Source organism: Harpia harpyja, chromosome 4, assembly GCF_026419915.1.
Source record: "Harpia harpyja isolate bHarHar1 chromosome 4, bHarHar1 primary haplotype, whole genome shotgun sequence".
Taxonomy (NCBI): Eukaryota; Metazoa; Chordata; class Aves; order Accipitriformes; family Accipitridae; genus Harpia; species Harpia harpyja.
The window spans coordinates 41,080,601-41,106,004 of NC_068943.1; the positions used below are offsets into that span (position 1 = coordinate 41,080,601).

Consider the following 25,404-nt stretch of genomic DNA (forward strand, 5'->3'; position numbering starts at 1 on the left):
GAGCCACACTGCTGAGCAAAGGACCTGCTGGACAGGGAGAGAAAGCAAAAGGACTTAAAGTTGATCAGCTGGTTGACGTTTCTTTCTTTGTCTCAACCTGAGAAACAAAGACATTCTGAAGCAAGATGTAAGCATTTATCTAAAACAGTAGGTATAAAATACACTACTATGGATTCAAACGTAGGTAATAGATTTCAGCTCTTGTGATTAGTCTAAGTTCTTATTCGCAAACTCAAGTTTATCTTGTACATGCATACAACAAAAAGACCAATAAAAACAAAAGCGTAAGCACATAGCCAGAAGGTGAGGGACGTAAGCAAATCACAAGCTCCGATTCAGACCATAAAGCCAGCTGCGGACAACACAGGGATACAGCAGTGCAAAATATTACATTGCATCAAGCCTGCACTCTGGCAGGCCATTCATCTCCTGCCTTTGTTATTGGTAAATTGCTTCCGAGAAAGCGGCTGTTGCCCTAAACAGAATATCCACATACTGGCTAGCTTTGTTGCAGAGCAAGTATTGATGCAATTTGAACAACACAGCATTTATCAGGAGTGATGGGGGCAGGAACACTTTTTTTCCTGTTTTTACAGCCTGCAGTGAGTCTCTTCTGCTGTGACACGATGCTCTGTCCCAGGCCCAAGCTTCACACATCCACAGGAACAGCCTAACTCCATTCCGTGACCCCTGTCAAGAATTCACTCGGCCTGTTCTGGGGTCTGGCTCTTGCCCAGGTAAGCCTGCAGATCCATGTGTGTACGTTCGCATCCGAAGGCTGAGCTCTAATGCAGCAATATGTTGCAAACACAAAATTCCAACTTTTTTGGCTGGCTACCAGGAAAAAAAACCTTCTCCACTGCTTGACATTTCCAGTGCTGAGGCTACAAGGCTCTACTTAAAGACTTTAGAAATGAAGCAGTTATTTGAAACCCTGCAACTCACACTACTTAGAGGCACTTAATCTTATTCCAACAGTCCAAATGGGAGCTGCGAGCATCCTGCTCCATTCAAGAGCAATAACTGGTTTCCACGATAACATACGCCCTCAACAATTTCTCAGTTTCCCTTTTTCCTGACAGGCGGCAACATTTAAGTATATGCACAAGCACTGCCATACCCTACACTTGAGAATTAATCTTTGACCAAAACCGTTACACAGGCTAATGTGCTTAGCTTGGATCCTGACGCCATTTCATTCTTTAAGGTTTCTAAACCCATATGTGACCTTGCTGCGTAAAACGAAATAGACATCAAATTCAATTTCTTCAGCTAGAGCTTTGATAAATTATGCAGAGAAAGTCTCATGTTCAAATGCCGATACACTCACTGGGAACTCAAACCACAGGTCTGAATCAACATTTTGCATTTAATCTTTTGAGAGGAATACTTAGCAGATTAAAGCAAATCTGCCCCTCCCTATTTCAGGCCACAGTTATTGTAAGACTACCAGCATAAGAAGTCAACCAGCATTTGGTATTAGTGAATTATACTAATTCAAGCAGATTCCTCTAAGACCATTTTTGGCAAGTTACTAGTCCCAATATTAATAGGAAAAGATTAAACACTGATAAAAAACCCTACTACTTACCTTAGACCTGGCAACGTGTCATGTCAAGTCCAAATTCTCATATAGAGAATTTGGTGATTAAAAGCTTTATGCTGGAGGTTACCATACGTCTAAGCAGACACCATCTTCTGTTGTGAATATGCAATCCAAATCCGCTTGAAATCTAACATGAGTGCATAATGTTTATTGTAACAGATGGTATAGGCAAGATTTTTCTTTTTGTGGCTGTCACTTCACACTATGCAATGACATCATAACTAGTGGGATTCATCAAGCCAAAATCCAAAAGAAAAGGGACAAAGCTTTTGGCAGGAAGCTGGAGCTAAAAATAACATAAGAGCCTTTAAAGAAAAGCCCAAAGATTAAAAATGCAAATGTTTGGCTTTTGATTTAAGCATCTCAGTACTGAAGTTAGCATAGGGCAGCTCCTGGAAAGTACCAAGTAGTTTACCAAACCGCTGTTTCATCTTTGCAGCAACACCATCAGAAGATGATTTTTGAGGTCTCCTCACTATTTAGTGCTTTGAGGTGGCAGATTAAAGAACCCAAGCACAGCACCTGCGTGAGAAAATGCAAGCCCCTGTTATAGTAGAGAGTTAACAGAATAATAAAACTCTCTCTACTGCAAGTATTAAAAAGCCCCAAACACTGACCAACACCTCAGAACGTATCAGACATTTGAAAATGTAACCTAAGCAGAAGGTGTTTGTTGGAAGAAAAAAGACCTAAATGAGTAAGGGAACTTGCAATGTTACACACTACTTTTATTTAAACATGAAGTCGTTGGTAAGAAGACGATAATTAGCTACTCTTAAATGGAAACTTCACTAAGTATCAACCTACTGTTACAGTAAGGAAGAACCACGGCCCCAGCCATCTCTGCGTGCTTGTGTCTGCCTGTCTGTCTCTGTCCTTGACCTGAATCAAAATACACTTCTGACTGTTGTAATTTTGTTATAGGGAGAAGCTTACTGTACAAAATTACTTAAATGCATCCCTGTCACTGAGCCAAAACCTGGAATCCAAGTGCTGAAGCATAGTTATCATCCACGCTGCACCTCTGCACGATACCATGTATTAGTCACATTATCAATAGTCGAGGTGAACCGTAACACTAGTGATGACTCAGTGCCTTACCCCGGAGCTAAGACACACAAAGCTTTACTGAGACAACTGGGAAAGAAAAGTCAGCTCCCACCCTCTGTGGTTTTGGGGGCTTTTTGGGGTTTGTTTTTTTTTTTTTCTCCAGGCTGCATCTAAGTCATGCTGGCAATTTTTAAGCCTTCATATTTGGCGACTTGAAAAACTTGAACTCAAAGTCATCATTTCATAATGATTTTCAGTTAGTCTCTAAACACAGAAAAGCCATCTGAGCCAAACAATTATTGATTCTGTCTCCTCTGTAAACTTCTCTGAAGCTCACACTCTGCACAGAATACCAACTTCAGAGCCCGCTTCATCAACTGAAGGGCTTGTCAAGCCACAGCAACATGCTGTACTGCTCACCTGTGCAGGAAATCATAGTAGTTGAAATAACTCACGAAACTTTCAAAGGTTCAGAAGAGAAATCCCGCAGAAAGGTACCGCAAAGAAGATTAAACTCTGTAGCCAGACACTGTTCAGCAGGCCTGAGAGCCAACACTTCCCCCAAACCATTGCTAAAAGATGTTACATGAACATAATCATCTTCAGAAAAAAAGATCTGCAGAGAACACCACCTCAAGTGAAGCCATCATCCATGCAGTCAGCACACAAGCACTGTGGTGGCCCAACAATAACAGCAGCAACAGTCCTCACAGACTATTGTGCCAGTTTGGCCAGGAGAGATCAAGTCTTGTTCTCTAAACCAGATGAAGAAATACATACGTACACGTTCAGAAACCAAGTCTGCCTGTAGCAGAAAACAAAAGACTTTCCGGACCATGCCTCATCCATCAGTTCTCTCCATTACGAAACACAGAGAACCAACACATGATTTGACTTTCCGTTGTCGCCAATGAAAATGGAAAGGGAAATAAAACATCAAACGCCACAGAGAGCGGCAACATTTAACTCTGCACACTGCTTAAGAGTGGCTAGCAGACTGCTGAAGATATAACCAAAATGAAGGTCTGCAATGTACAAATTTGTACAAGAACATGATCATGGCTGACAGCACGAAATCTGACAACAAAACATTATAACTAAATTTAATACATATATGGGGCAATCTCTCAAAAATAATGAACACATTGTTTTCCCCACTGGCTATATACAACACATCCACTGTAATACTTCAAAATGAAGTGCTGGTAAGCAGCTTAGGCGCATGCGTTTCTGATCAGGTGGACACCTGATTACATAAAGTCAAGCAGGCCATGTTTTGCTGCTAGAAAGATTAGTTTAACACCATTTGCAGAACATTAGCATTTTGATCATTCATCTCAAGTAGGAACTTAAACTTTTACAAATGCACATAAAGCCAAAAATTTTGCATTTTCAACATCAACCCAACCAGACCGTGGAGCAAGCATTAGAACTTATCGACCATTTAAAAGCCATGCTACAAGGTGAATTTGACTTCTGTCTTCTTTTGTATGTGGACTTCCCATGTTCTCGCATGAGGGAGTAGAGCTTAGAGAAAGCACAGTCAGAAATAGATATTTAACTCCAACTGAGAAGGCAGGTGGGGGTGCAGGTAGTAAATCTAGTGCTGAACAAGTTAAAAAAAAGCATCACCCACATGCAAGATTTGCACGTGGAGTACATCCCCGCTTACAGTTGCAGGGATTCATAAATTAAAGGAAGTGCAAATCTGACTTTAAGAAGTTCCTCCAAAAAAACCCCAGACAAACTGTTTCTTGTGAAACACACATTTCCTTGTACACTGCCCCTCAGGAGTGAAGGTTCATTTGTATAGCACCCAACCTGAAGTACAACCTGCCCTATTTACATAACAGTAGTAACATGCTAAAGTTACCTTTTAGCCTACCGTATCCAATAAGGAGCCATCAGCTCTCCTGAACCAGAGAAAAGAAAGAAGTATGCTATTTTGGTCAATCCACAATAAAGAGAAAACTGACAATTTTATATATGAGTTACTTTGAGACTTTGCACAACACTGTCAATCCATTTCCTCTCCCTACTCGCACAAATCTGAGACTTATTGGAACCTAGAGCAAAAAGCTGAAAAATGAAAATATTGGAATGGAAATTACAAAATTAATATAGTCAAAGTGCCCTAAGGACTCCATTTAAGGTAAACAGTAAGGTAAAACCTGTGATAGGATATGCCATTTGCCTGTGACAAACTTGCTGCTAGTAGAGAAAGCAGAGCATGCCCATTATGGGTGTAGATGACACTTTGGGAGAAAAAAGGGGCAATCTTGAAAGTTCAAGTACAGTTCTGAATTGGAAGCCTTACCAGAGTGGTTTCTAGGCCACTGCAAGCATTTGAAGCATTCCAATTAAGAGCAAGCATCATCTTAAATTAACAAGATGTTTCAGAGGTGCTGACTGCATGAACTAAAAATCAATGACACTAAGTTTTACTGCACGTAAGTAGCATGAGAGCAAGCATCTGAAGGATTACGTCAATTTAGAAAACCTAAGTAGTTAATGAGAAGAGTCTGAAATGCCAAAGTGTAGATAACAAGAAAGATCTAGTTGGGGACAGTGTATTTCTCTTCTATTTTCAACTGAAGAACAAGGTTATGGTTTAAGTACATTTGTAGAAGTAGATGCTACAGTCAAAATAACTTACGTTTACAAGACTGAGTCCGTACGCCTCCAAAAGACACATACATAGGAAAAAAGGCAGAATTTTTATAAGCAACATCTAGAGAGAAGCCCAACTGGTATAGAGAACACGGACGCTGCATTAATCCCTCCCTGCACTATGAAGTGCTGAAGGAGGAGCAGTATGTAATTATAATAAAGCTCAAAGCCACCTACAGAATAGGTTTTGAGTAACTCTCAGGCAATGCAATGAACATATTAACAAAAAATTCATTTAATCCCTGGTAGAGATATTAATGCCTAAATAACATTTAAGAGAGGTCATAAATATTTCACGTGTGAAACAAGGAGAGCTGAAGGCCTTCTCCAAAGAGCAGAGCTTACCTTCAGGTGGCATTCTACAATGCAGCAGAAATTCCAGAGCCTCTCTGCAGTATCAGACGTCCATCTGATTTGCTTTATTTCCTTATACGTATCTCTGCTTCAGAGAAGCTTTTGTTGAGGCTTAGAAGAGGCACTGCATATAATCACTTTCATATGAAAGTATATTTCCTAACACTTACTGGCAAGCGAAGTTTTAGGATCTGAAAGCAAACTAAAGGCTACACGCTCAAGGCTGGAATTTTACTGAGCTGTTTCTACTCAGGACTTCAACACAGAAGTGGAAATTTCCCCTAGGTGGAGTTCTTTGTTCAATGCAGCAGGCAATTAGAAGTCCCTAAGGTCTGCAGAAAAGGCACAAGACTGATATTTTTGTCGGTGAGAATTTAAGAATTAAGAAAACCCCCAAAAACAAAAAAAACCATGAAACCCACAACTCTGCTGTAAAACACAGTTGGTTTTTTTCCTCACCCCAGATCCTGGTAATTTGGAACAGACAGGTAACAGACCTAAGCATTCAAGATAAAAAGACCACTAAAACCAAACGTGATTAAAAAAAAAGCAGTATTGAGTCTGCATCGCCTCAGATTTGATTATACAAAAAGGTCAAGTGATAAAAAAAAACTTTGCACCTTTAAAGGCCTTGAGGGCACAGCAGTAGTAGTTTATCATTGGAATACAGATCAAGTTAGAACAGATTTATTTTCTTTTTCCAGTTGGCATCAGTGTCCTATTTGAAGTTCTCAGGGACTTCACAAGCAAAACACAGCAGTCACTGAATTCAGACATAACCCTAGGACACATACTACGATGGAAAGAAAAACATCAATAACTGGGTATCAATGGTTTCTCTAAGCTCTTCTATTCGAATTCATTCGGAAGAGAGATTGTCAAAGGTTATCTGCCATCAACTCACGACGATCTGAAAGGGAGACTGACTGTCACCGACAACAAGCCCTCGTGAATGCTGTATTCAAAGGTTCACATACCAATAATTTAAAAAAGAAAAATCTGCCACTCCCCTTTCTCTGTGCAGGAAAGAAAGAAAAACAAATTGTAGTCGCTAAGAAGATTACCCGGTGTTCTAGGGACAGGGACTGGTAGCTACGATAATCAAGTGAAGGAAAATCCACCTAATGGGACCGTGCCAATCCAACTAAACTAGTAATTGAAGACATTGCTATGCATTTTCCTTAACTCCAGTACACTTTCAAACATCATCTTTTATTACTAGGGGGGGGGGGGGGGGGGAATCAATCTCTTGCATATTTTTCATCACATTACTGGATAGCATCCAGTAACAATCACAGTATAAAAACCAAGAACAGTAACCATTTCACTTCCTAAGCTCTGCATCAAGATACTATTCTTGCAAAAATCTGGCAGCAATAAAGACTCGAGAGCTGCAGTCCCCCACAGACAAGACAATGGGAGAGGATGCAGCAGAAATAAGAATTAAAATGTCACAGTTGACATTTTCTGTCAGCAGATTAAGGTAGCTGTTGTGCCTTCAGAGAATGCAAATTCTGCTGCAGGAATGGCTGAACAGATTGAAGAGGCACCGAGGACAGCCTGGTGCACTAACATAACTCCACACTAGTACCGATGCCAGTGAAGACTAGACTGCTGCAGGTTGGGAGTGAACCCACAGCCTGTAAAACCAACCCTATTACAGGCACCGCGATCCTCTGAAAAAGAATGAGGCAGAAACAGTTTCACTTTAATCCTTTTCAAAGGGGTCAACACCCCCATTCTCTGGGGCTGCCAGCCCCTCCTGGGGTGCTGAGGTGCAACACTGCCGCTCTCCCCTCTGTGCCAAACCCTTCGCCAATCCTGTGACTGGCGAATCCTGGGATCTGCTTCATCAGACAAACACAAGGCTTCAGAATAAAATTACAGCTAGATTTGTTTTCCGACTTGGCATTTTGTAGCACACGTCCATAAGCAGCAGCAGCTTCCAGAAGGGATGTGCATAGCAGCCGAATTTGTCTCGGATATGACAGAGGAAGTGACCTACAGCTGGAAGAGTTTCCAAACAGGTGCAAGAGATTAGATTTAACACGGCCACCTCCGAGCAGCCAGGATAGTCCCCTACCACCAAGGCAATGCCAAGTAACCTGATCTTGGCATTAACTAGACACCCTCAGAGCAGCCCTACTGAGTCTTAAGTTATCTTTCCTGCAAGATAACCTCCACACAAGTTTTTCCAAAGACAATTATCACCACATTCCATTGAGTTATAGAAATTTAACAGAAGGACTGGTACAAAGTAGGTGCAATACCATTCCTCAATAGCAGCTAAATAGGCAAAAGTCATTGACTAGACTAATTTCACACAAGGCACATTAAAAATATTAAAGAACCACGCTTATTGCCAGTTAGTAATTATCACCAGCTTAGGACTTCAGATTTTTGCATTGCACTGAGGTAGAGGTTCTGCTTAACCAAGCTTATTAAATTTTACTCTAAACTGTCAAATCAAGCCATTCACAAGTAGCCACAAGCCCATTCTTTATCCACCCCTAAATAACCCAGAACCTATACAAAACAGATGTAGCTGTTTTGCATTTCCAAACACCACTCAGGTGCAGATTATTAAATTCTATTTAAGTGCCATGTTTGAAGCTCAGCATGTACTTTGCTCTTTGTTTCGCTCTAATAGATAGGTTACAATGTGAAGTTTTGAAATCTACATGATTTTTTCCTACCCATCTTGTTGTTTAGATAGCTAGATTACACAAAGTTTTTGGTTTTAGAGATAAAGTTAGAATTTTCCCCCTTCCAATTACTTTCATATATAGATACAAATGTCGTATATGTGTGTGCGTGTGTACGCACATATATATATATGAGTTGCAGCATCTAAGCCACTTCTGTATTAAGTGCACACCCTTTACACTTGGCTGAAGCATCCCCTCTGAAAGATAAGGAAACAGTTCAAACCCGAAGACTTATTCGGGATCTATCAAGCAGACAGCAGCCAAATGGATTGGTTTAACAGAGGTTTTTCTCTACGAAATTGCCCTCTAATACTCTTTTAAGCTTCTAGACCAATCTGAAGCTCACAGCTCTTGCCACCGTGCCAAGAATGCAGAGGTCACTTCTCAAAAAAAAAAAAAGAAAACCAAAGCCCAACAAAAAAAACCCCAAACCAACCCATGCTTACAGTGAAATGAAGCTGCTAAACCATGCGATCCTTGGCCAGATAAGAGGCCTGCGGTATTTGGTTGGAGTGCTTTCCTGAAAACAAGGGAAAAACGCGAACCCATCACCGCCTACCCCGAGAAGATCTTACAGAAGCTGGTCAACCTCCAGGTCCTTCCATGCAAGCAGAGACACCTTGAACGCCCCACTTTATCTTCCGCCTTCACAGCCGCAGCCCAGCTGCAGGGTGACCCCAGGCGATAACGCACCCCACCATCCCACCCACCCTCCCTCCCAAAATTCGCCGCCCTGGGGGGCGTGTGTGTGGAGAAAGTCCCACCTGGGGCTGCGCCGGAGCCCGGTTTCCCCCACGGCCTCTCTTCCACCTTCACCCACCGCCAGACAATGCCCGGCACCGGGTACCCTCCCCCGGGGGAAGCCCGCTCGGAGCGGGGGCCGCACCCGCTGCCTCAGCCCGCCTGAGGTGAAGAGTCAGCGGCGCGAAGCCCCCCCCTACAACGGCCGCCCGCGCGCCCCTAACGGCCGAAACCCGGCCGCCCACCAGCCCTCAACCCACCTCGATGTAACCGGCGAGCGTGGCCGCGGGACCGGCGAGCCCCAGGAGGAGCAGGAGGGGAAAGCGCAGCGCGGAGCCCATCATCATCATCATCGCCGCCGCCGCCGCCGCCGTCTTCCTCCTCCTCCTCCGCCGCCGCCCAAGCGCTACTGCGGCCTCAGCGCCCCCCTCGGCGGCGCGTCGGGAGCCGCCTGGCGAAGCCCCGCCCCGCCCCGCCTACCCTACCCTATCCCGTAGACGCGGAGGAGTGACGTCCCGGCAGCCCCCGGCTAGCGGCCAATCGCCGTGCCGCCGAGGAAAGCCGCCCCTGCCCCCGGGTGAGTAAGGACGTCTGGGCGAGGGAGCCGCACCGCCCTCCCTCGCTATCAGCCAATAGGAGGAGGCGCGGGGCAAGCTGCCCCGCCCACGGGGGTGGCGAGGTCCCGCCCTGCCGGGAAATGGCGGCCAAATCTGAGGGCTGAGGCCGCGGGGAGGCCCTGAGGGGAAACGCGGGGCGGGGAAACACCCCAGCGGGATTTTTCCTCACCCCTCTTTTATTTTCAGGCTGCTATAGAAATTAACCGCCCACGTGAAATGCCTTACCTCGAAGAGCCTAAAAAGCCGCGGGCTGTATGGGGATCTGTGGACTAAAAGCCCTCCGGCCTCGTTGCTTCTCCCCGCCACAGCGATGAGGAGAGGGTTTGCTGGGCGGTTTCCTCATCTAAAAAGAAAACTCTCTGCACAGCTATCCCCTATTTCTTAAAACCCTTGATCCATGATACTACCAGCAAGCTCCGAGCCCTGCTTGTTTTGGAATAAAAACCAACACAGTTGTGCCTTTTTTTTTTTTTTCTTCCTTAAAATACAGCTATTGAATGACAGTCATAGGTTGTTTCATCCCACCACCAACACCGAGGGCAGCTGCTCACCGGGCACTACCTGGAAGAGAAGATGGCACACCTGCTGCCAACCTCTGTAAACGCAGCAAAGCTCTCCATATGCTTTAATTAAAACAACTGGTACATACCCCTGATGACACATCATCATCATCATCACCTTTGCCAGTCTGCACGCCGGTCAGCGTGAAACAGCCATGCCTGCAGTTTCTTTTGAACAACTGGAGCACGGCACTGGTTTCTTTCAGTGCAGATGTTGTGCCACAGCTGGGGCCACTATTTAAGGGCATGTTTCTGGCTTTAAAACCAAATTTGCATTGACTCTGTTTTTATTTCACCATGTTATTTATAAAAAGAAATTTAAAAAAAACAAACATCTTTGTACAAAATGTCGCATAGTTATAAACCATTCCCATTCTCAACTTCTATATTCTTTAGCATCTCTTAACGAGCGCTATTTTCTGAAATGGTTGAAGGGAATATTGCTGAAATGTTGCAGATGGGGGTAAATCTGTACGAGAGATCAATAAGCAGCCCAGTTTTAATTAAAACAGCTGACTGGTCCACTAGTCACTTATTACAGTCTCTTTTTTATAGTATTTGAAAAGCCTTAAATCTCTTTTACTGCACTCCTCTGGCATATATAATTTTCTTTTCAACTTGGCCAAATTCAGTTGGAAAATGGAGTGAACAAGTTCTTTTTGAAAACTGATACATTTTCATGTAAATATTTTATTGTGCAATATGAATACATGAGAAAATAACAGGAGATTCTGAGCTAAGCTTTTCCCTTTTCTTAAAAAAGGAGGTATTCTTCTTTCTCCCCAGGCCAAAATGTACAAGCTCTTTATAAATCTTTGGATAGGGGCTTCCATTTGAGGTTGAATTTATATAGCATTTAAAGTGCTATATAAATTAATATACTTTTAATACTTAATATTTACATAGTGCTTGGTGAGTATTAATTAATGTTCACAACCCCTCTGAGAGCTAACATGGCAAAACAGCTGCCAAAAAAAAAAAAAGAAAAAGGGCTTGTTAATTTGGGGTGTGTGAAGACTTGATTTTTGGGGCACGGCAGAAACTGAAGTAATTGGCTGCAGGTTACCGAGCAGCTCTTGCAATTGAGTCACAAATGTCTTAAGTACAGAGACATGCAAAGTATGACGGCCCTAATGAGAGTCTGAATTTCCACGGCCACATGGTGCCCGTGTCAGAAGTCAGAGCAACAGTACAACCAGAATACACCTAGTCCTCCACCTCAACCTATTTGGATATAATACTTTATGGTGGGGCATTGGCTGTTAACACAAAAGAAAGCAGCATCCCCACAGGCAGGCATGCCTTAACCAAACAGATACTTGATTCACTTTGGAGTATTTTTACTGACACAGCCCCGATTACAACAGTGTTACTCTCCATTTTTCCAAAAAGCAATTTCAGTCTGATAACTTTTGGAGAAGTCTCACAGATAAGCATGAGGTATGACCTCAGCTGCATTCTCACCCCCTGTAACATAGCCTGCTCCTAGTACTACGCTGCAGACACACCAGCATGTAAGAGCTGAAGTCCTGCTGCGAGGCTGCAACACAACATATTCTGCTTCAAAAGCAAGACCATCAGTGCTTGGTTCACTACCTAAAAAACAAGCAACAAATCAAAATTTGAAGAATAACAGATTCCCCTTCATAAAGAGATCAGTTCTCCCCAGGAAAAAAGTCCCAGAAAAAAAAATTCTAATCCACCAGATCTTGTTTTCCTTGGTGGTCATCAAAAGCTCTGAATGCAACTGAATTCATGTGGCTGCTAGGTGGCAGGGAGGAAGGGAGATTGAGGCAGAGTCTCCAGCACAATGCAAATGTGATTCCAGCAGTTGGAAAAACCCAAACACTTTCAGCAGGAAAAGGCTTTGGAGGTGGTTGCTTTCAGATGAGTACTAGTCAACATAGGAACGGCAGGTTATGCGACTGCAGGTATGCTGACACTCACGGTGGTGATGGTTAATTTACCATGGAGATACATTCCAGATGAGAACTGGTAGTTATCTGTCGCCTGTGACAACAGTGCCACTTTGAATGAATGCTGTAAGGCTGCGGCATTCCCTAGAACACCTTTCCTGTTGTTACCCCTTAGGTAGGTGGCAGATTTAATTTCCTTCCAAGAATCCCATTTTATATGCTTGGTTCCAGGGCTTTTAGTGCCCTTCTCCCAGTACGTCTGTGCTAACGAAGCACTGAGAATCTCATCCTCACCTTTGGCTGCTACTACTTATTCTGTAAGAAACATTTCAAAGTTAACATCTCTGCCCATTATCACTTGCATGACCACAACTGTGTGAACAGAAAGAACCTATTTATGATTGCAAAAACGTGCCCTGAAAGGGCAATGTTAAGCTCTTGATAAAAAGGGCAAACAGAAGTCAGTGAGGAATGTGTCTGGTACCATTAAAGTCACTGGGAACAGCAACTTTAACGAACTGATGTGCTGAAATCCTGCCAGTACCTGGAGAATGAGTTCACAGAAGTGAGAAAGTCTTTGAATATTCTCACCATTCTCTTAAACTCCACAAATTAAAGCATAAAATTGATCTAACCTGTGAATAGTAATGTTTTGCAGCTCTTTTAATTAAAAAACTTGATTGAAGATTTAAATGGCAGATCATATCATTCATACTAGCTCTATGTGACAGATACATGCAAGTTAGAGGTTGCAGAGGTAGAGCCGAGTCAGCCTTGGTTTTAGGAGATAGAATGCAAACTGACTTTAGAAAATTACTACAGCACATGGCGGGCTTGAGTAAAGAGAACTCTCTATTCCAGCACAATTCAGCAATGTAAGAAATACTAAACAGTGCTTCTAGAAAAAATATACCGCCCAACTTGCATGAATGATATACAGGTGACTGCCACAACACATCACGAGCCATACTGCACTTAGGACAAGACCTCTATCTGTTAACAAGGCTGCATGAGGGGCATAAAGCAATGCAAAACTTTTATTACTCAACTAAAACTTGATGCAACATCCAGCTATATAAGTGCCTTTGGGAAATAATACTTCTCCAAAACCCATAAATAACATGGGAAAGTTGCCATCCTGCTCTGGAATTGGACATCTATATTTGGCTGCAAAATCTCTTTGTGGAAGTTTAGGGTTCCTGCAGTTCTGCAACTCAGTCTTCCATCTGTAATTCAAAAGGACAACACGTTGCAGACAAGGTGTATAAAGTCCAGCAGCAATGAGATGAAGGAAACTGCTGAAGAAACTGGGCTTAAGGTATAAGGTATACACAGAGGATGAAGATGTTCCATAGAAAGAGAATAATTGAAAAGATGCAGAGACCTTCTAGGCCTTGAAAGATAATGCAAGGCAGACAGGAGTTTAAAAAAAAAAAAAAAGGCAGGCGATTCCTATGGGAATACAATGAAGTTTAGAAAAATGAAAGGATGGAGAATAAATAAGAACAGATGCATTGTAAGTGGAGTTGTACCTTAAAAACGGGGATAAAAGGAGTAATTGCAGGCGTGAGGAAAAACAGCATAGGAATCTGTGAAAAGGAAGTGACACAGTAAATAGTGGTGGACAACAAGCCTTTCTGTTTCTACTCAAAGACATCTTTAAAAGGGCTTGGCAAGGAACAGAGGAAAAGTCTACCCTTTATGTATCAATGAGTCCTTAACTCTTGATGGCCGTTTTTCTACTGCTCTGTTCTATGCCTCAAACAGTGCCATTAATCTGGCTTTCATGCAGGTATTCTGAGATTTTTCTGGGGGGAGATTTAAACAGCAGGTTGTGCCGCGTTAATCTCAACCAGCGTGACCCTTGCCTACAGCATGTAACAGACTGTTAAGGAAACAATCGTAACATTAATACTCCCTCTCCCATAACTGCAAACTTCAAAGTAACCCCTTCTTTTCGGTTTAGAAATTACTGCTTTGCTGAAGCACATCAGCACAGAAAAGGTGGCAATGCATTGGAAAATGAAAAATACATCAATCGAGGATGCTTAAGGCTAGCACAACAAGAGCATGGCTGCTAAAGGCAGCCGCTGCTCCTTCAATACTCTGCGTATCAATTCTAGCATTGGGAAAATGTGCTAAGTCTATGATCTCCTCTCATTTTCTAGATGGAGGGCAAAACCAATGACCATGATGAATTTAGCTGGACAGTTTGTTTGTCTGGAAAGAAAGACTACCCAAGACAAATGCAGCATCTGAAAGATACAAGCAATCCTTTTTGGAATAGATTTGCACATCTGTAGGATTCACTATCCAGGAAAGGAAATTACCTCTAATATATAATTCAATAGAGTAATGAGCCCACACTCAGATTCAGGATCCCAAATGCAAAAATAGAAAAGAGCCTAACCACCTTTTTAGCTAACCTTCAGTTTTTGGAATATACAAACTGGGTATTTATGCTGCTCATTTTCTCTCTCCAGATGGGTGCTAGGCTTTGGGCACAGGCAAGATCTCAAGGCAGAATAATGCCTGATGCTTCTGCAAAGAGCTGCAGCAAACACTTAACCGGACACATGGAACTCAAAAGGCAGGGGGTCTAAAGGTCTACAAATAAAGGTATAGTCCTGACACTGGGGGGAGGGAGGAATTGCAGAAAATGTTTAGTAAATTCTCACTCTTTTGCATCCTTATATCTTCCTACAATGGGCTGAAGGCGTCCTGTCATCTTTATCTCTTCTAGTCCACCCCTGAAGACAGAAGTGTTGTTTAGTCTCTGAAGATGGCAGGATCATTCATTCATATATCAAGGCAACCAAACCATTCCAACTTAAATAAGCTGAGCAGTGCAGTTTGTGGGAGAGAAGCCCTATGAGAGCTTAAAGCGAAAAAAAACCAAACAACCAACCCACAAATAAAAAGAATCCACCAACAACTGAGCGTATTTTCCACAGTTATGGGCTCATTATGATGTTGAGATTTCTCCTGTTGTCCTTGGACAAAGTTTCTTTCCTCTCCTCTCATCTGCTTGCCTGTCTCACTCAGACAGTCTCATTTCAACGGTGTGAAAGGTTGTTCATTTTATAGAGGCCTTTCATGAAAGATGAAAATTCAAATATGTTATAATTAGCTCCAGTTCCACATAAGTCAGTATTATCGCAGCTTTTATATTAGATCTGAATTTGTCCCACAAATGTGTGTGTCAAATATTACAGTGGAATGATTAATGATACCACATATGATGGAAGGATTAAGCATTGATGCAGGAGAGTTGCTTGAGAGGAACAATTTTAACTTCTTTCCACTCATAATTTATTTTTGTCCTGTACTGTGAAAGAAACCTAAAATTGAAAATAAAAATGGCTTGTGTTACTGGCAAGCAAAAGAAGAGATCGGATCATGATTGAATTCTTCATTCAGTATTCATTGGTGGATTAAAAGCCAAATCATCTTAACAAATGGCACAGCAATGAACAACATCGAATGTAAAAACCTCAGGACTTGTCCTGCTGAATAAAGGTAGAAACATTTGCAGCAGCTTTGAAGATAAGTGCAATTCAACAACAAAAAATCTAACCCTCCCTCTGCAATCAGGTCTGATTCAGTGCCTGTTACATCAGGCATCATGGAATAACCTGTGCTAACAAGCTCTTTTATGGCACACTGAAGTCGCTTTTTATTCCCCCCCTCCCCACCCCGTTCCCCCCAATCACTTGTTGGTGCACTTACTCAGTTTGCAAGCAACCGGGTGTGTTAGGAAGTAACTTATGACACAGCAACAGACAATAAGGAATTTTAAAATGTCTAGGAGACATGTCATGTCAGATACTGCAGAGCTTTATTACTGGGAACTGTTGTTTTCCATCAGCTGCCCGATACTTTTAAGTGCTTATTTTTCTGGTGCTCTTAAAAGCAAAATAACTCCACCAAAAATTCCCTCCTTACTCTAATTTGATATCAGCATAGACAGCTGCAGTTTGCATCTTTCTATTTAAACAAACATTAAGGTACATTTCCTGTTACAATCATCATTAGAAGCCTGATGGCTCCCAACCACCCAGTCATTCTTCTTATGTCAACACAGGAATATTTATTTTAGTTTCTTGAAACGCACACCCTGGAGACAAGGGAGTTGTGCGCCAGGTACCGCAGGGACCTGCAGCTTTTCCCTCCGGTGCCTGTCCCCAGACCACGCTTTGGGAAGGAGCTGAAGGGTCTTGTGCTGATAGGCAGCCTAGTCTTCAACTAAGAGTTAGGGGGAAAAAAACCAGTGGGATTTTGGAATTCCCAGGCACAGGAATTCATATTTGCAGACCTCACGCTACACTTTTTTTTTTTTTAAACGTCCCAAATACAGACAATGCTCTCAAGTACTATTTATTTATAAACTCATTTAAGAGAGCGGCTTCATATTCTGCACTGGGTTTTTTTATAACCTTTGAAATGTACAGTTCTTTGGAGGGCCACAAGAAAATGAGAAGTAGCAGTACTTTTGCAGCTTTCAAGCTACTAAGGCAGCAAGAAGTTAGAATGTAGGTTCTCTTGGTGATAAGAAATAAAGAAATACATGTATTTGAAGTCTGTTTCAGTTCAATAAAAGCATGCAGCAAGACACAGCTGAAAGGAACTGGGACATCCGAGTAGAAGATGAATCCCAATGTCTCCAAGGAAAGGAGTGGACCGCCTACAACTTCCACCCGCAAACCCATGGCCTGAGGGGCAGAACAGCCCCCTCAATTCCTCTCCTGAATCACATTTTCTCAGAAGATGAGTCAGCACCCGAGAGATCTCTGTTTTAACAAAACCCATGTTGCTCCTCCTGTAACTTTCCAATTGTCTTTTCCCATGTTTTGCAAAGGGCTGAATTAAAAGTTGCTCTTTTTATTTTACAGCTTTTTTTACTATGATTTTCCCTCGTGCACAGCAAGAGAGAGTAGCCTGTGCTCTAGCCATCCCGGTGTGCCAAAGGTTGAAGGTGCCCCCGCCCCCCCCAGCAATAAAGGCATTTTGCCCCACAATAATGAAAACATCAATTCGCAGGAGAGCTTCACACTGATACCAGTGTATTCTGCATTTTATGAAGCAAATTACAAGGCTTCTTCCAAGTCTACGTTTCCCTGCCTTGTCTCAGTCATTTGGTTGACTCCCTAAGGTCTCTACCGAGATGTAGCTCATTGGCTAAGTTATATAAAAGGAGTCTTAAGTAGAGCACTCTATTGAGGTTTGAATTTTCCCTTTAAAATGCAAATGGCTGGTAGTTAATTCCCTTTTGGGATTTAAGAGCTGAATTTAAAATGGGAAATGATGATACAAAAATATACTTCAGAAAGCATTGCAGTATGAGTAACGAAACATTCACCACATGAATACAGATTCTTCTGGTGCGCCAGACATCTTAATTTATCTGCATTTTAACAGTTTCCCTCAAAACTGCTTTTGGCTAAATTTTTCCTCAATATATTACCTGCTGCAGTCTCAGTGGACTACAACAAGGGCAAAATTTGTCCACGTTTTCTATTTTTTTAAAATCTCATATATCAGCACATTTAAATATATCAATATTCTATCAGGTATTATAAATATCTCCCTCTTTTCTGTTAAAAAAGTCTAACGAGACCTTTTCCATGCTTCCTGAAAATATAGCTGGATGACAGACCTGTTTGCCAGCTCCTTTGTTGACTGGAATGGCTAAAAAGCTATCCAAAAAAGCGTCTACTCAAAGATTTTAAATCAATATGTGCTTACCAATTTCAAAAGGAATGTCTTCCATCTCACTTTTTCATAATTATCAGTTTACTTCTAAAGGGGGAAAAATAAGCATGTATAATTATGTCCTTAGGTCAATTTATGCTTAAACACATATGTATGCATGTGCCCCCACAGACACACCCCTACAACCTTACACAGAACCGGGGGATGCGAAGTGCTCTAACCTGCATTTAGAAATCAGAGCGCTCCACTCCTTGCATGATCAGGCCTTAAGTAACTCAACTGGATTCCCTGTATTTGTTCTGTCTTCTGGAAAATATACCTTTACATAACCCTTCAAAAGAATTAATTCCTATGCACACGGACACTGGCACAAACACATACACCAGTTTTAATAAACCTGGTACCAGCAAAGGTTGGAACTGTATCGTCATGATATGAAACCCACAGATCATATGTCTAAAAAGGAACCGCAAAGTTTCTAGCCTATGTTTAGAAGGGCCTAACCCTGTGATCCAGTTGAAGAACTAGAAATTATTTGTATTTGGATATGCTTGCTTTAGTGCTTGGGCGCAGAGCCGGAGCACATGCAGCGGTGTGAAATAGGAGCAGACCCCAACCCAGGTTCCCCCGGCCAATGCTACCTGCTGATCCAGCATCGACTGCAGTAGCCCAGCGCTGGCACACGGGTAGATCCCTTGGCAGGGTCAGCAGTTAAATACCTACACCCTCTCAAAACCTGAAAAACAATGAATTACACAAGTCTTATTTCAAGTTTTTTCTCTGTCTATACAAGAAGAGATAGAATATATCAAATATTCAAACTTTTCCTTTTTGCCCTTCTTTTGTTTCCATGTTTTTCTGCAAATTGCATACTGTCCAAGTTCTCCGGGCTCTGTTCTCTCTTTTTTGTTACAGACTGACTTCAATCAAAGCCTAGATCTAGAAGTCCCCAAACAACCAACAAAGAATGTATTTCAGTACGTTAAATTTGAGAAGTCACAATAAGGGCTGTGGTATAATACTGTGATATCACTCACAAAGGACTATTACTTCATTGTGAATGAAAACAGCATCTGGCACAGGGCGGGAAATAATCTACCAAAAAGCATCCACGAAGTACAGCAATGAAAAATAAGAATCAAATGAGTTTACGGCTATGTAAGTTGTTATCTTCATTAAAGGATCTTGCATTGTGAAAATGTTTCTTTAAAGTAAGGGAAGGAAAAACACTGTACACATTAAGTCTTTTTTTCTGCCTTTGACTCAAATGCTTGCCAATAGCTTTTCAACAATTGTGTGATTCACTATTGAGTATTTAATCATGAAAGAAGCCTGCATTCTGCACGGTAGAGGGTTCTTTCATTCATTTTTATTTTGTATTTATGTTATCAACCAACATGTCAGCTGTTAAAGAAAACCTGGTGAAAGACTATGAAAGGAGATAAACCCCCAGCAGGTGTTACAGAAATACCGAATTGTCTTTTACTCTTAATTACACCTTTAATGTGTTTTTGCTGTATTGCAGTTGCTCTATATTAAATGAAATAGTATTTTGTAAAATATTTTTTCTACGGTTTCTGCAACCACTATAAGAGAAAGTGAATGGGTCAAAATAAAACTAGGTAAGGGGCAAACTTGGGAAGGAAAAAATGAAAACAGGCATCAGCAGCAGGTTTCCTAGAAGTTCTGCGGGGAATTAGTGAGGAGAGGGCAGAGAAGGGGAGCCAGGCTCTGGAATTCATTACACAGATTAACACAGAACAAGATGTCTCATTACAACCTTTTGCATTTGAGGAAGACTGCAAGGATGTGAAGTGGCTCATTCAACTTCTTAGTGTATTCTTGGATGAAACAGAACTCACCAGGGAGATAAATTCAGCCTTATCAGACTGATCCGAGAAGCATAAGATGACCTAGTCATCTTAGATGTGTTACTGTCCTTTGCCTTCCTAAATACCTCAGCAACTAAAATAATAACTTTCAAGACAATCTCACCATGGTGGCAAAAAAGACATTTCAGTGTAGAAATTGGCTACTGATTGGATGGGCCTGCAGCTGGCAAGTCTCTTGATCAAAATTACTCCAAATTTGCTTTAAGAAATGTCCTTGCTATTACTGTGGTCCTCTATTATTCAGGCAAATTCACTAAGCAGCAAATTTCAGAGAATTTTGAAAGTCAGGGGTCAAACTGTGGGATTCTTTGATAAAACTCACAGCCCAGATCCTACCACTGTAGTGTATTAGCTTTAAAGAGAGTCTTCCCAAGCAAATGGATTTTAGAGCACTGGGAAACATCAATTTTACTCTTGACAGCAAAACTCTTGAAATGAAGCTCAAGAAGGGTCCCCGCAAGATTAAGGCAGAGCAAACCTAACATGACGCAGGACACGCAAGCACTCAGCTGGAACTGCAGCAAATATTTTATTGTGAACTGCAGCCTCATGCTCAGGCAAGCAAATCCTGATTTTTTCCACTGTATGCAGGCTGAGGTTACAAGAGTTCAAAGCAACAGTTGAACAACTCTGTAATAACAGAAAAATGCTAACTACTGTCATAACAATGTTTGAAAGAATGCTCTCACCTTACTGTGCAAATCCTCTGCTTTGAAGAAAACACCTCTGTTTTGGGTCCAGCTGGCCAGGTACCTGGGCACACCTGAGTAACATCATACAAGCTTTGACAACAAGGAGTATTTCCTGCAAGGAAAAAAAAAAAAAGAAAAATAAAAAAAGAGACTGGCTCAAAATAATTGGGTTACATTCTGTTCACTAAAAGATTTTGGGGAAACAGATTGACAAGTTATTTCTTCATAGCCTACAGTATCTGCATCTCTCCTCCAGTGTCATTTGTCTGAAGCACAGTGGAGGATCTGCCAGAATTCCCTGCTCTCAGCAGCTCTGTGCTTTTCCTCCATGCAGCAAATTTTCATGTTTTTCCTGTCTGACTGGCAGCAGAAGTTTTTCATTTGTAGCCATCTGCACCAGGGCAGAGGCTGCGGCTTCAATCTTAATGGCTGTCTCAGATGATACCATTTTCTTTTTGTCAGCTTTAGACATAAGCCGACATTGAACTCACTGACAAATCTTGGCACTTGCTATACGTTTACTCCATTTGATACCTATTGTTCTCCTAAGACACTTGTTTTCAAAGGCGTTCAGGTATCTGTCTATAGCGTGGGTGGAATACACTTAGCTTTCAAACTCAGTTTAGTTTCAAAACATCCCCTCCTTTAAACTAATCAGTTACTAAAGTAAACCTTTCTCTGCCACAGAGACCACTATCCTCTTGAAGGACACATCCAACTGCAAAGAACTGCTCTGCAAAAATATTTTGAATGCAATCCAAAACAACATCTAAATCAATACAGCCCCACACTGCTGCCAGTGTCTACTCGCACAGCTCTCGCTGCAGGGTCAGGTACTCAAACAGGACTCCGCAAGTCTCCTATGCCAGAGATGTTGATTGCAGTACAACACCATCAATGTTGCAAATGTTGTTTTTCTTCCACTTCACCACAAAATCCCAGAATGCTGTGGAAAAATTTCAGCAGCAGCGTTGTTCTTTGCAAAGGTCTGACTTTCTAATTGTCATGATAGAAAACCAAGGAAAAACTTGAAATTATGGCAAGATTCAAACCTCAGAGAAAAAAAAAAAAAGTTAAGCATCAACCTCCTCCAAAATTGTAAGCTGTTTTTTTGAACCAGACCCACAAGTTTTTAATTGACAAGAGTCCAGCAAACATTACACATAAGACACACTCTAAAGCAAAACCTAAGAAAATAAAAACCAAACACAAAGTACTTTACCTAAAACCAGGACTGCTGCAGGGACAAAGCTTTACCCACAACACCCAAACAGCACCATTACACCCTGCCAGGGACCTGAGGCCACTAATAAATCTTACTGATCCTGAACAGCTTCACCTGGGGCCTCCACCCATGGGCCCAGGAGCTCTATTTAAGCTGAGCCTGGGACTATATTCCTTGTCTAATTCTTGAGCAGTGTTGGGTTTTATCTTGGGGTTGGCTGTACCTGGCTATGGATTTCTAACCTCACTTTCCCAGCTTGATCTTGACTCAGTCTCATTGCTATAGACTCGGTAAGGGACTACAGGATCTTGTCTAATCCTGATTGTTCTCACAAGCTGGTAGCTATGATCTGCAGATTTAATTCCTGTCTGGATCTCAGACCTGCCTCATCCTCTTGAACTTGCCTGCTGACCTGGATTTTTAAATGACCCTGACTACCATCTCCAGGTGAACCTTACTCATCTTGTTCAGGTGCTGAAGAATGAGACTGTAGCTGCTGAGTACTTTCACAAGCTTGGAGATCCAGACTTTTGGATGAGAGCTAGAGACTTCCAAGGGGAAGTTTTTTACCCTTAGCAATCAATAAGGGCTTCTAAAGCTGCTTTAGAAAATGCATTGTGCAAGAGGAAAACTTCTTTTTAAAAGCCCTCTTTCCCCACTACAGCAGAGGAGCTAGTAAGACAGATAAGGGAATGAGGAATGTGTTATACAGGAGAAAATGAAAGAAATGTGGCTTGTATAGTCTAACAAAATAAACTTTGGGAGAGGATATAACTGCTGTCTATAAATGCATTGGGAGAATAAACACTGGGGAAAGAAAAAAGTCCCTTATTTAAACTGCATGAAAGCGTTGGCACAAGAACAAATAAGTAGAAATGGGCCTTGGAAAAAAAAACCAAACCACCACCCTTGTCTTCAGTGATGTCTTTAGTCTCTTGTTCAAGGCTGCAAGAACAAAAGTCTCAGTTTTTCCTAAGAGAAAGCCTGCCCAGGTTATGTACTGCGGTGTCTGTGATAGAGAGGACTCAGTGGTTTGGACACCCCACCCCCCAATTCCTACATCCACGAAAAGGTCAGACATCTTAATTCTTCAGTTCTGGGGATGGAGGAATACTGACCATCTGACAGATAGTATTATTTTTCAGTATGTATAAAGATATTTGAGTTTTCCCAGCTGGGAAATTTACTTTTTGCTGTTCTATAAACAGCCCAGATAAACAGAGTGTATGGATGGCACATATACTAAATGAGATCATAAAATATGATTATTTTTTTTAAATGTGGTTGCTGTCTAAACATCTACCATAAGTTATCACTGAACTTTTTTCCATGTCGCCTCTCTTATTTACCTACTAAGTGTATCCAGAAGCAGGATGAGTATCTCTAAAGATCCTTTCTTTCCCAGCAGAGGCTGGGTAAGACTGACTCTATCATCTCATCATTACTTTTTTGAAAACAACTATCAAAGGGATGTGTATTAACAAGTCTTTTCCCAGGCCTGGGAAACCTCTAGAAAAGTTAAAAATCCTTTAAATCCTGTAAATGTTCACAATTTTTTTAAAAGCCTTCATTATAATGCCTAGGACAATTTTAACAGAGAATATTCAACCTTTATTCAACTTTCTAGCAAACTCAGAAATATCAAAAAGCATTGTTAATAGTTTTCTGAGTCATTCTAGCTTCCTTAATGGAGAGGAAACCCAAATAGCCTCTGTGTTTACTTTGCAGTTGATGCACAAATTATTTCCTACTAATGACAATGCTTCTACGCAACCAGAACTGGATAGTGGTGACACTGAACTTGAGTGAAAAATCAGCCAAAGAAGTTGGGTACTTTCAGTGAAATATTGTAAGGCTAATCATGGTTGAACATCTTTCCCAGAGAAGAAATGCATGTACTAAATAAACAGTAATCCCAAATGAAGAAGTAGTTGACCTGGATTTGAAGTTGAACTACATCTGTCCAGTGTAGATTGCTGGGAAATGCTTCAATAATTAAGAAGTCTTGCAATGCAAAAACCAACTTTGGTGCATCGGTGTTCCTCTACTTGCTGTAGCCCGTCAGCTGGAGCATTTACTGCTACCACAGCCACCTGGCTGCCTTGCTTAAGGGCCAGGACTACACAGCAGCAGCTGTGCACAAGAATGAAAAATACTTTTCTTATCCTGGAAAAGCTTGCAAACAGGCAGTTTACATCAAGACTTGTGAAATGCTAAACTCCCTTGGTTTATTTATCTCTTCTCCTAAACCCAAAGACCTCAAGACGCTATCAGAAGCAGCAGCAGCCTTAATAAATATTGTTCTAATGGAGTCAGGGAGATACTGGTGTGTGAGTGGCAAAGTATTTTCCCTGCAGGCATTTTTGCAGCCAGAACTTGCTTTTCCCATCCCTGTATGGCAGCGTGGCTTTGCTAAAGAGGTTTTCATAGTGAACTGAAAAGCTCCCTTTTCCTAAGACTTGATGCACCTTTTAACAAATGCACAGCAAAGACTGGGGGGGGGGGGGGGGGAGGTGTGCTATGTGAATGGTTTCCTCACTTATTACTGTACCTGTTGCCTATATTTCTTCTTAAATACTGGGGATAAATACCATTTCGGTGGGTATGGATCAGCAAAAGGGTAGCCAATATTGACAGTATGTGATGAAATGCTTTCTCTAATGGCATGTTTTTCATTTAGTTTTAAGTAAAATCACTTTAAAGTTTTGAGATGATTAGGTAGATGCTATTAAGGCATGCTAACCCCCCAACTTCTTTTAGTCAAACCTTTCCTTGCAGTATAAGGGGATTAATTCAGCTTGTTTTAAAAAAAAAAAAAAAGAAAGTTAAACCTTTTGGGGGGGGGGAGATGACCCTGAGAACCACAATGGGATAACTCTGTTGTATTTGTATGTGTTTTACATGAGGCCACTTTAATTAAATTTATGTTGGCTTGCTCTAAACCAGTAAACTCACATCACTACCTTCACCATGGTTTGTATTCTCTGGGCAGGAAGTAAAGTAATTACATTTCAGTTGCATTATAATTTAGCAGGTTCTAACAGAAACATGGAGAGAGCTGAAGTTTTTCCATCTTCTAGATTGGTGTTTTAAATCACAGCCAGCTGCTGACTTGCACAAGGGAAGTTAGATGGGTGACACAATGCATAACCCAATTTCGTGCACCGTTTAATTTGGAAATCTTAGGTGCAAGTACCTACTTATCATGCACAGATGTAGTCCGGGAGGTCACCAGGGCCAGCGAGGCATCATCTGCTTCTATAACTCAAATGAGTTTACAGCACTTGAGCATTTTTCTTTGTCATGTTTTAATCTACATGCTTCTCAAAATGGGATAACATCATGAAGAAAAATCGAATAAGCCCAACAAAACCAGAAACAAAGAGCTATGGACAGGAAAAGACCAAAAAAGCTTTTTAGGAGGTCTGGAAGCCAGAGGGTTGGTGAGCAGCTGTAGGGGACTGTGGTCCAGGCGCAGGAGGCTTGTTTATAAGACAAACACTTGTGACAGTGGTTTTATTAGGTGAAGACACTGGATGAAGAGATTCAAGTGAAAGAGTTGGGTCAAAAAGATATTTGCAAGTAAATGAAATGGGGTGGGGTTGTAGTAGGCTTTTCTCCCTGGAGCCTGAAATGATGGAGAAATGGGCCCTTGCCAGGA

General features: G+C 41.7%; 1 protein-coding gene across 5 annotated transcripts in view; it reads right to left on the reverse strand.

The window, feature by feature from the left end:
* APLP2 (amyloid beta precursor like protein 2) overlaps window positions 1-25,404 on the reverse strand; it is a 114,132-nt gene that overhangs the window by 38,896 nt on the left and 49,832 nt on the right. For all 5 annotated transcript variants that reach the window (XM_052786370.1, XM_052786369.1, XM_052786368.1 and 2 more), the window contains exon 2: window positions 9,390-9,493. In XM_052786370.1, the coding sequence (XP_052642330.1) occupies window positions 9,390-9,482 (93 nt within the window). In that variant the 5' untranslated portion in view covers window positions 9,483-9,493. The remainder of the gene's footprint in view (window positions 1-9,389; window positions 9,494-25,404) is intronic.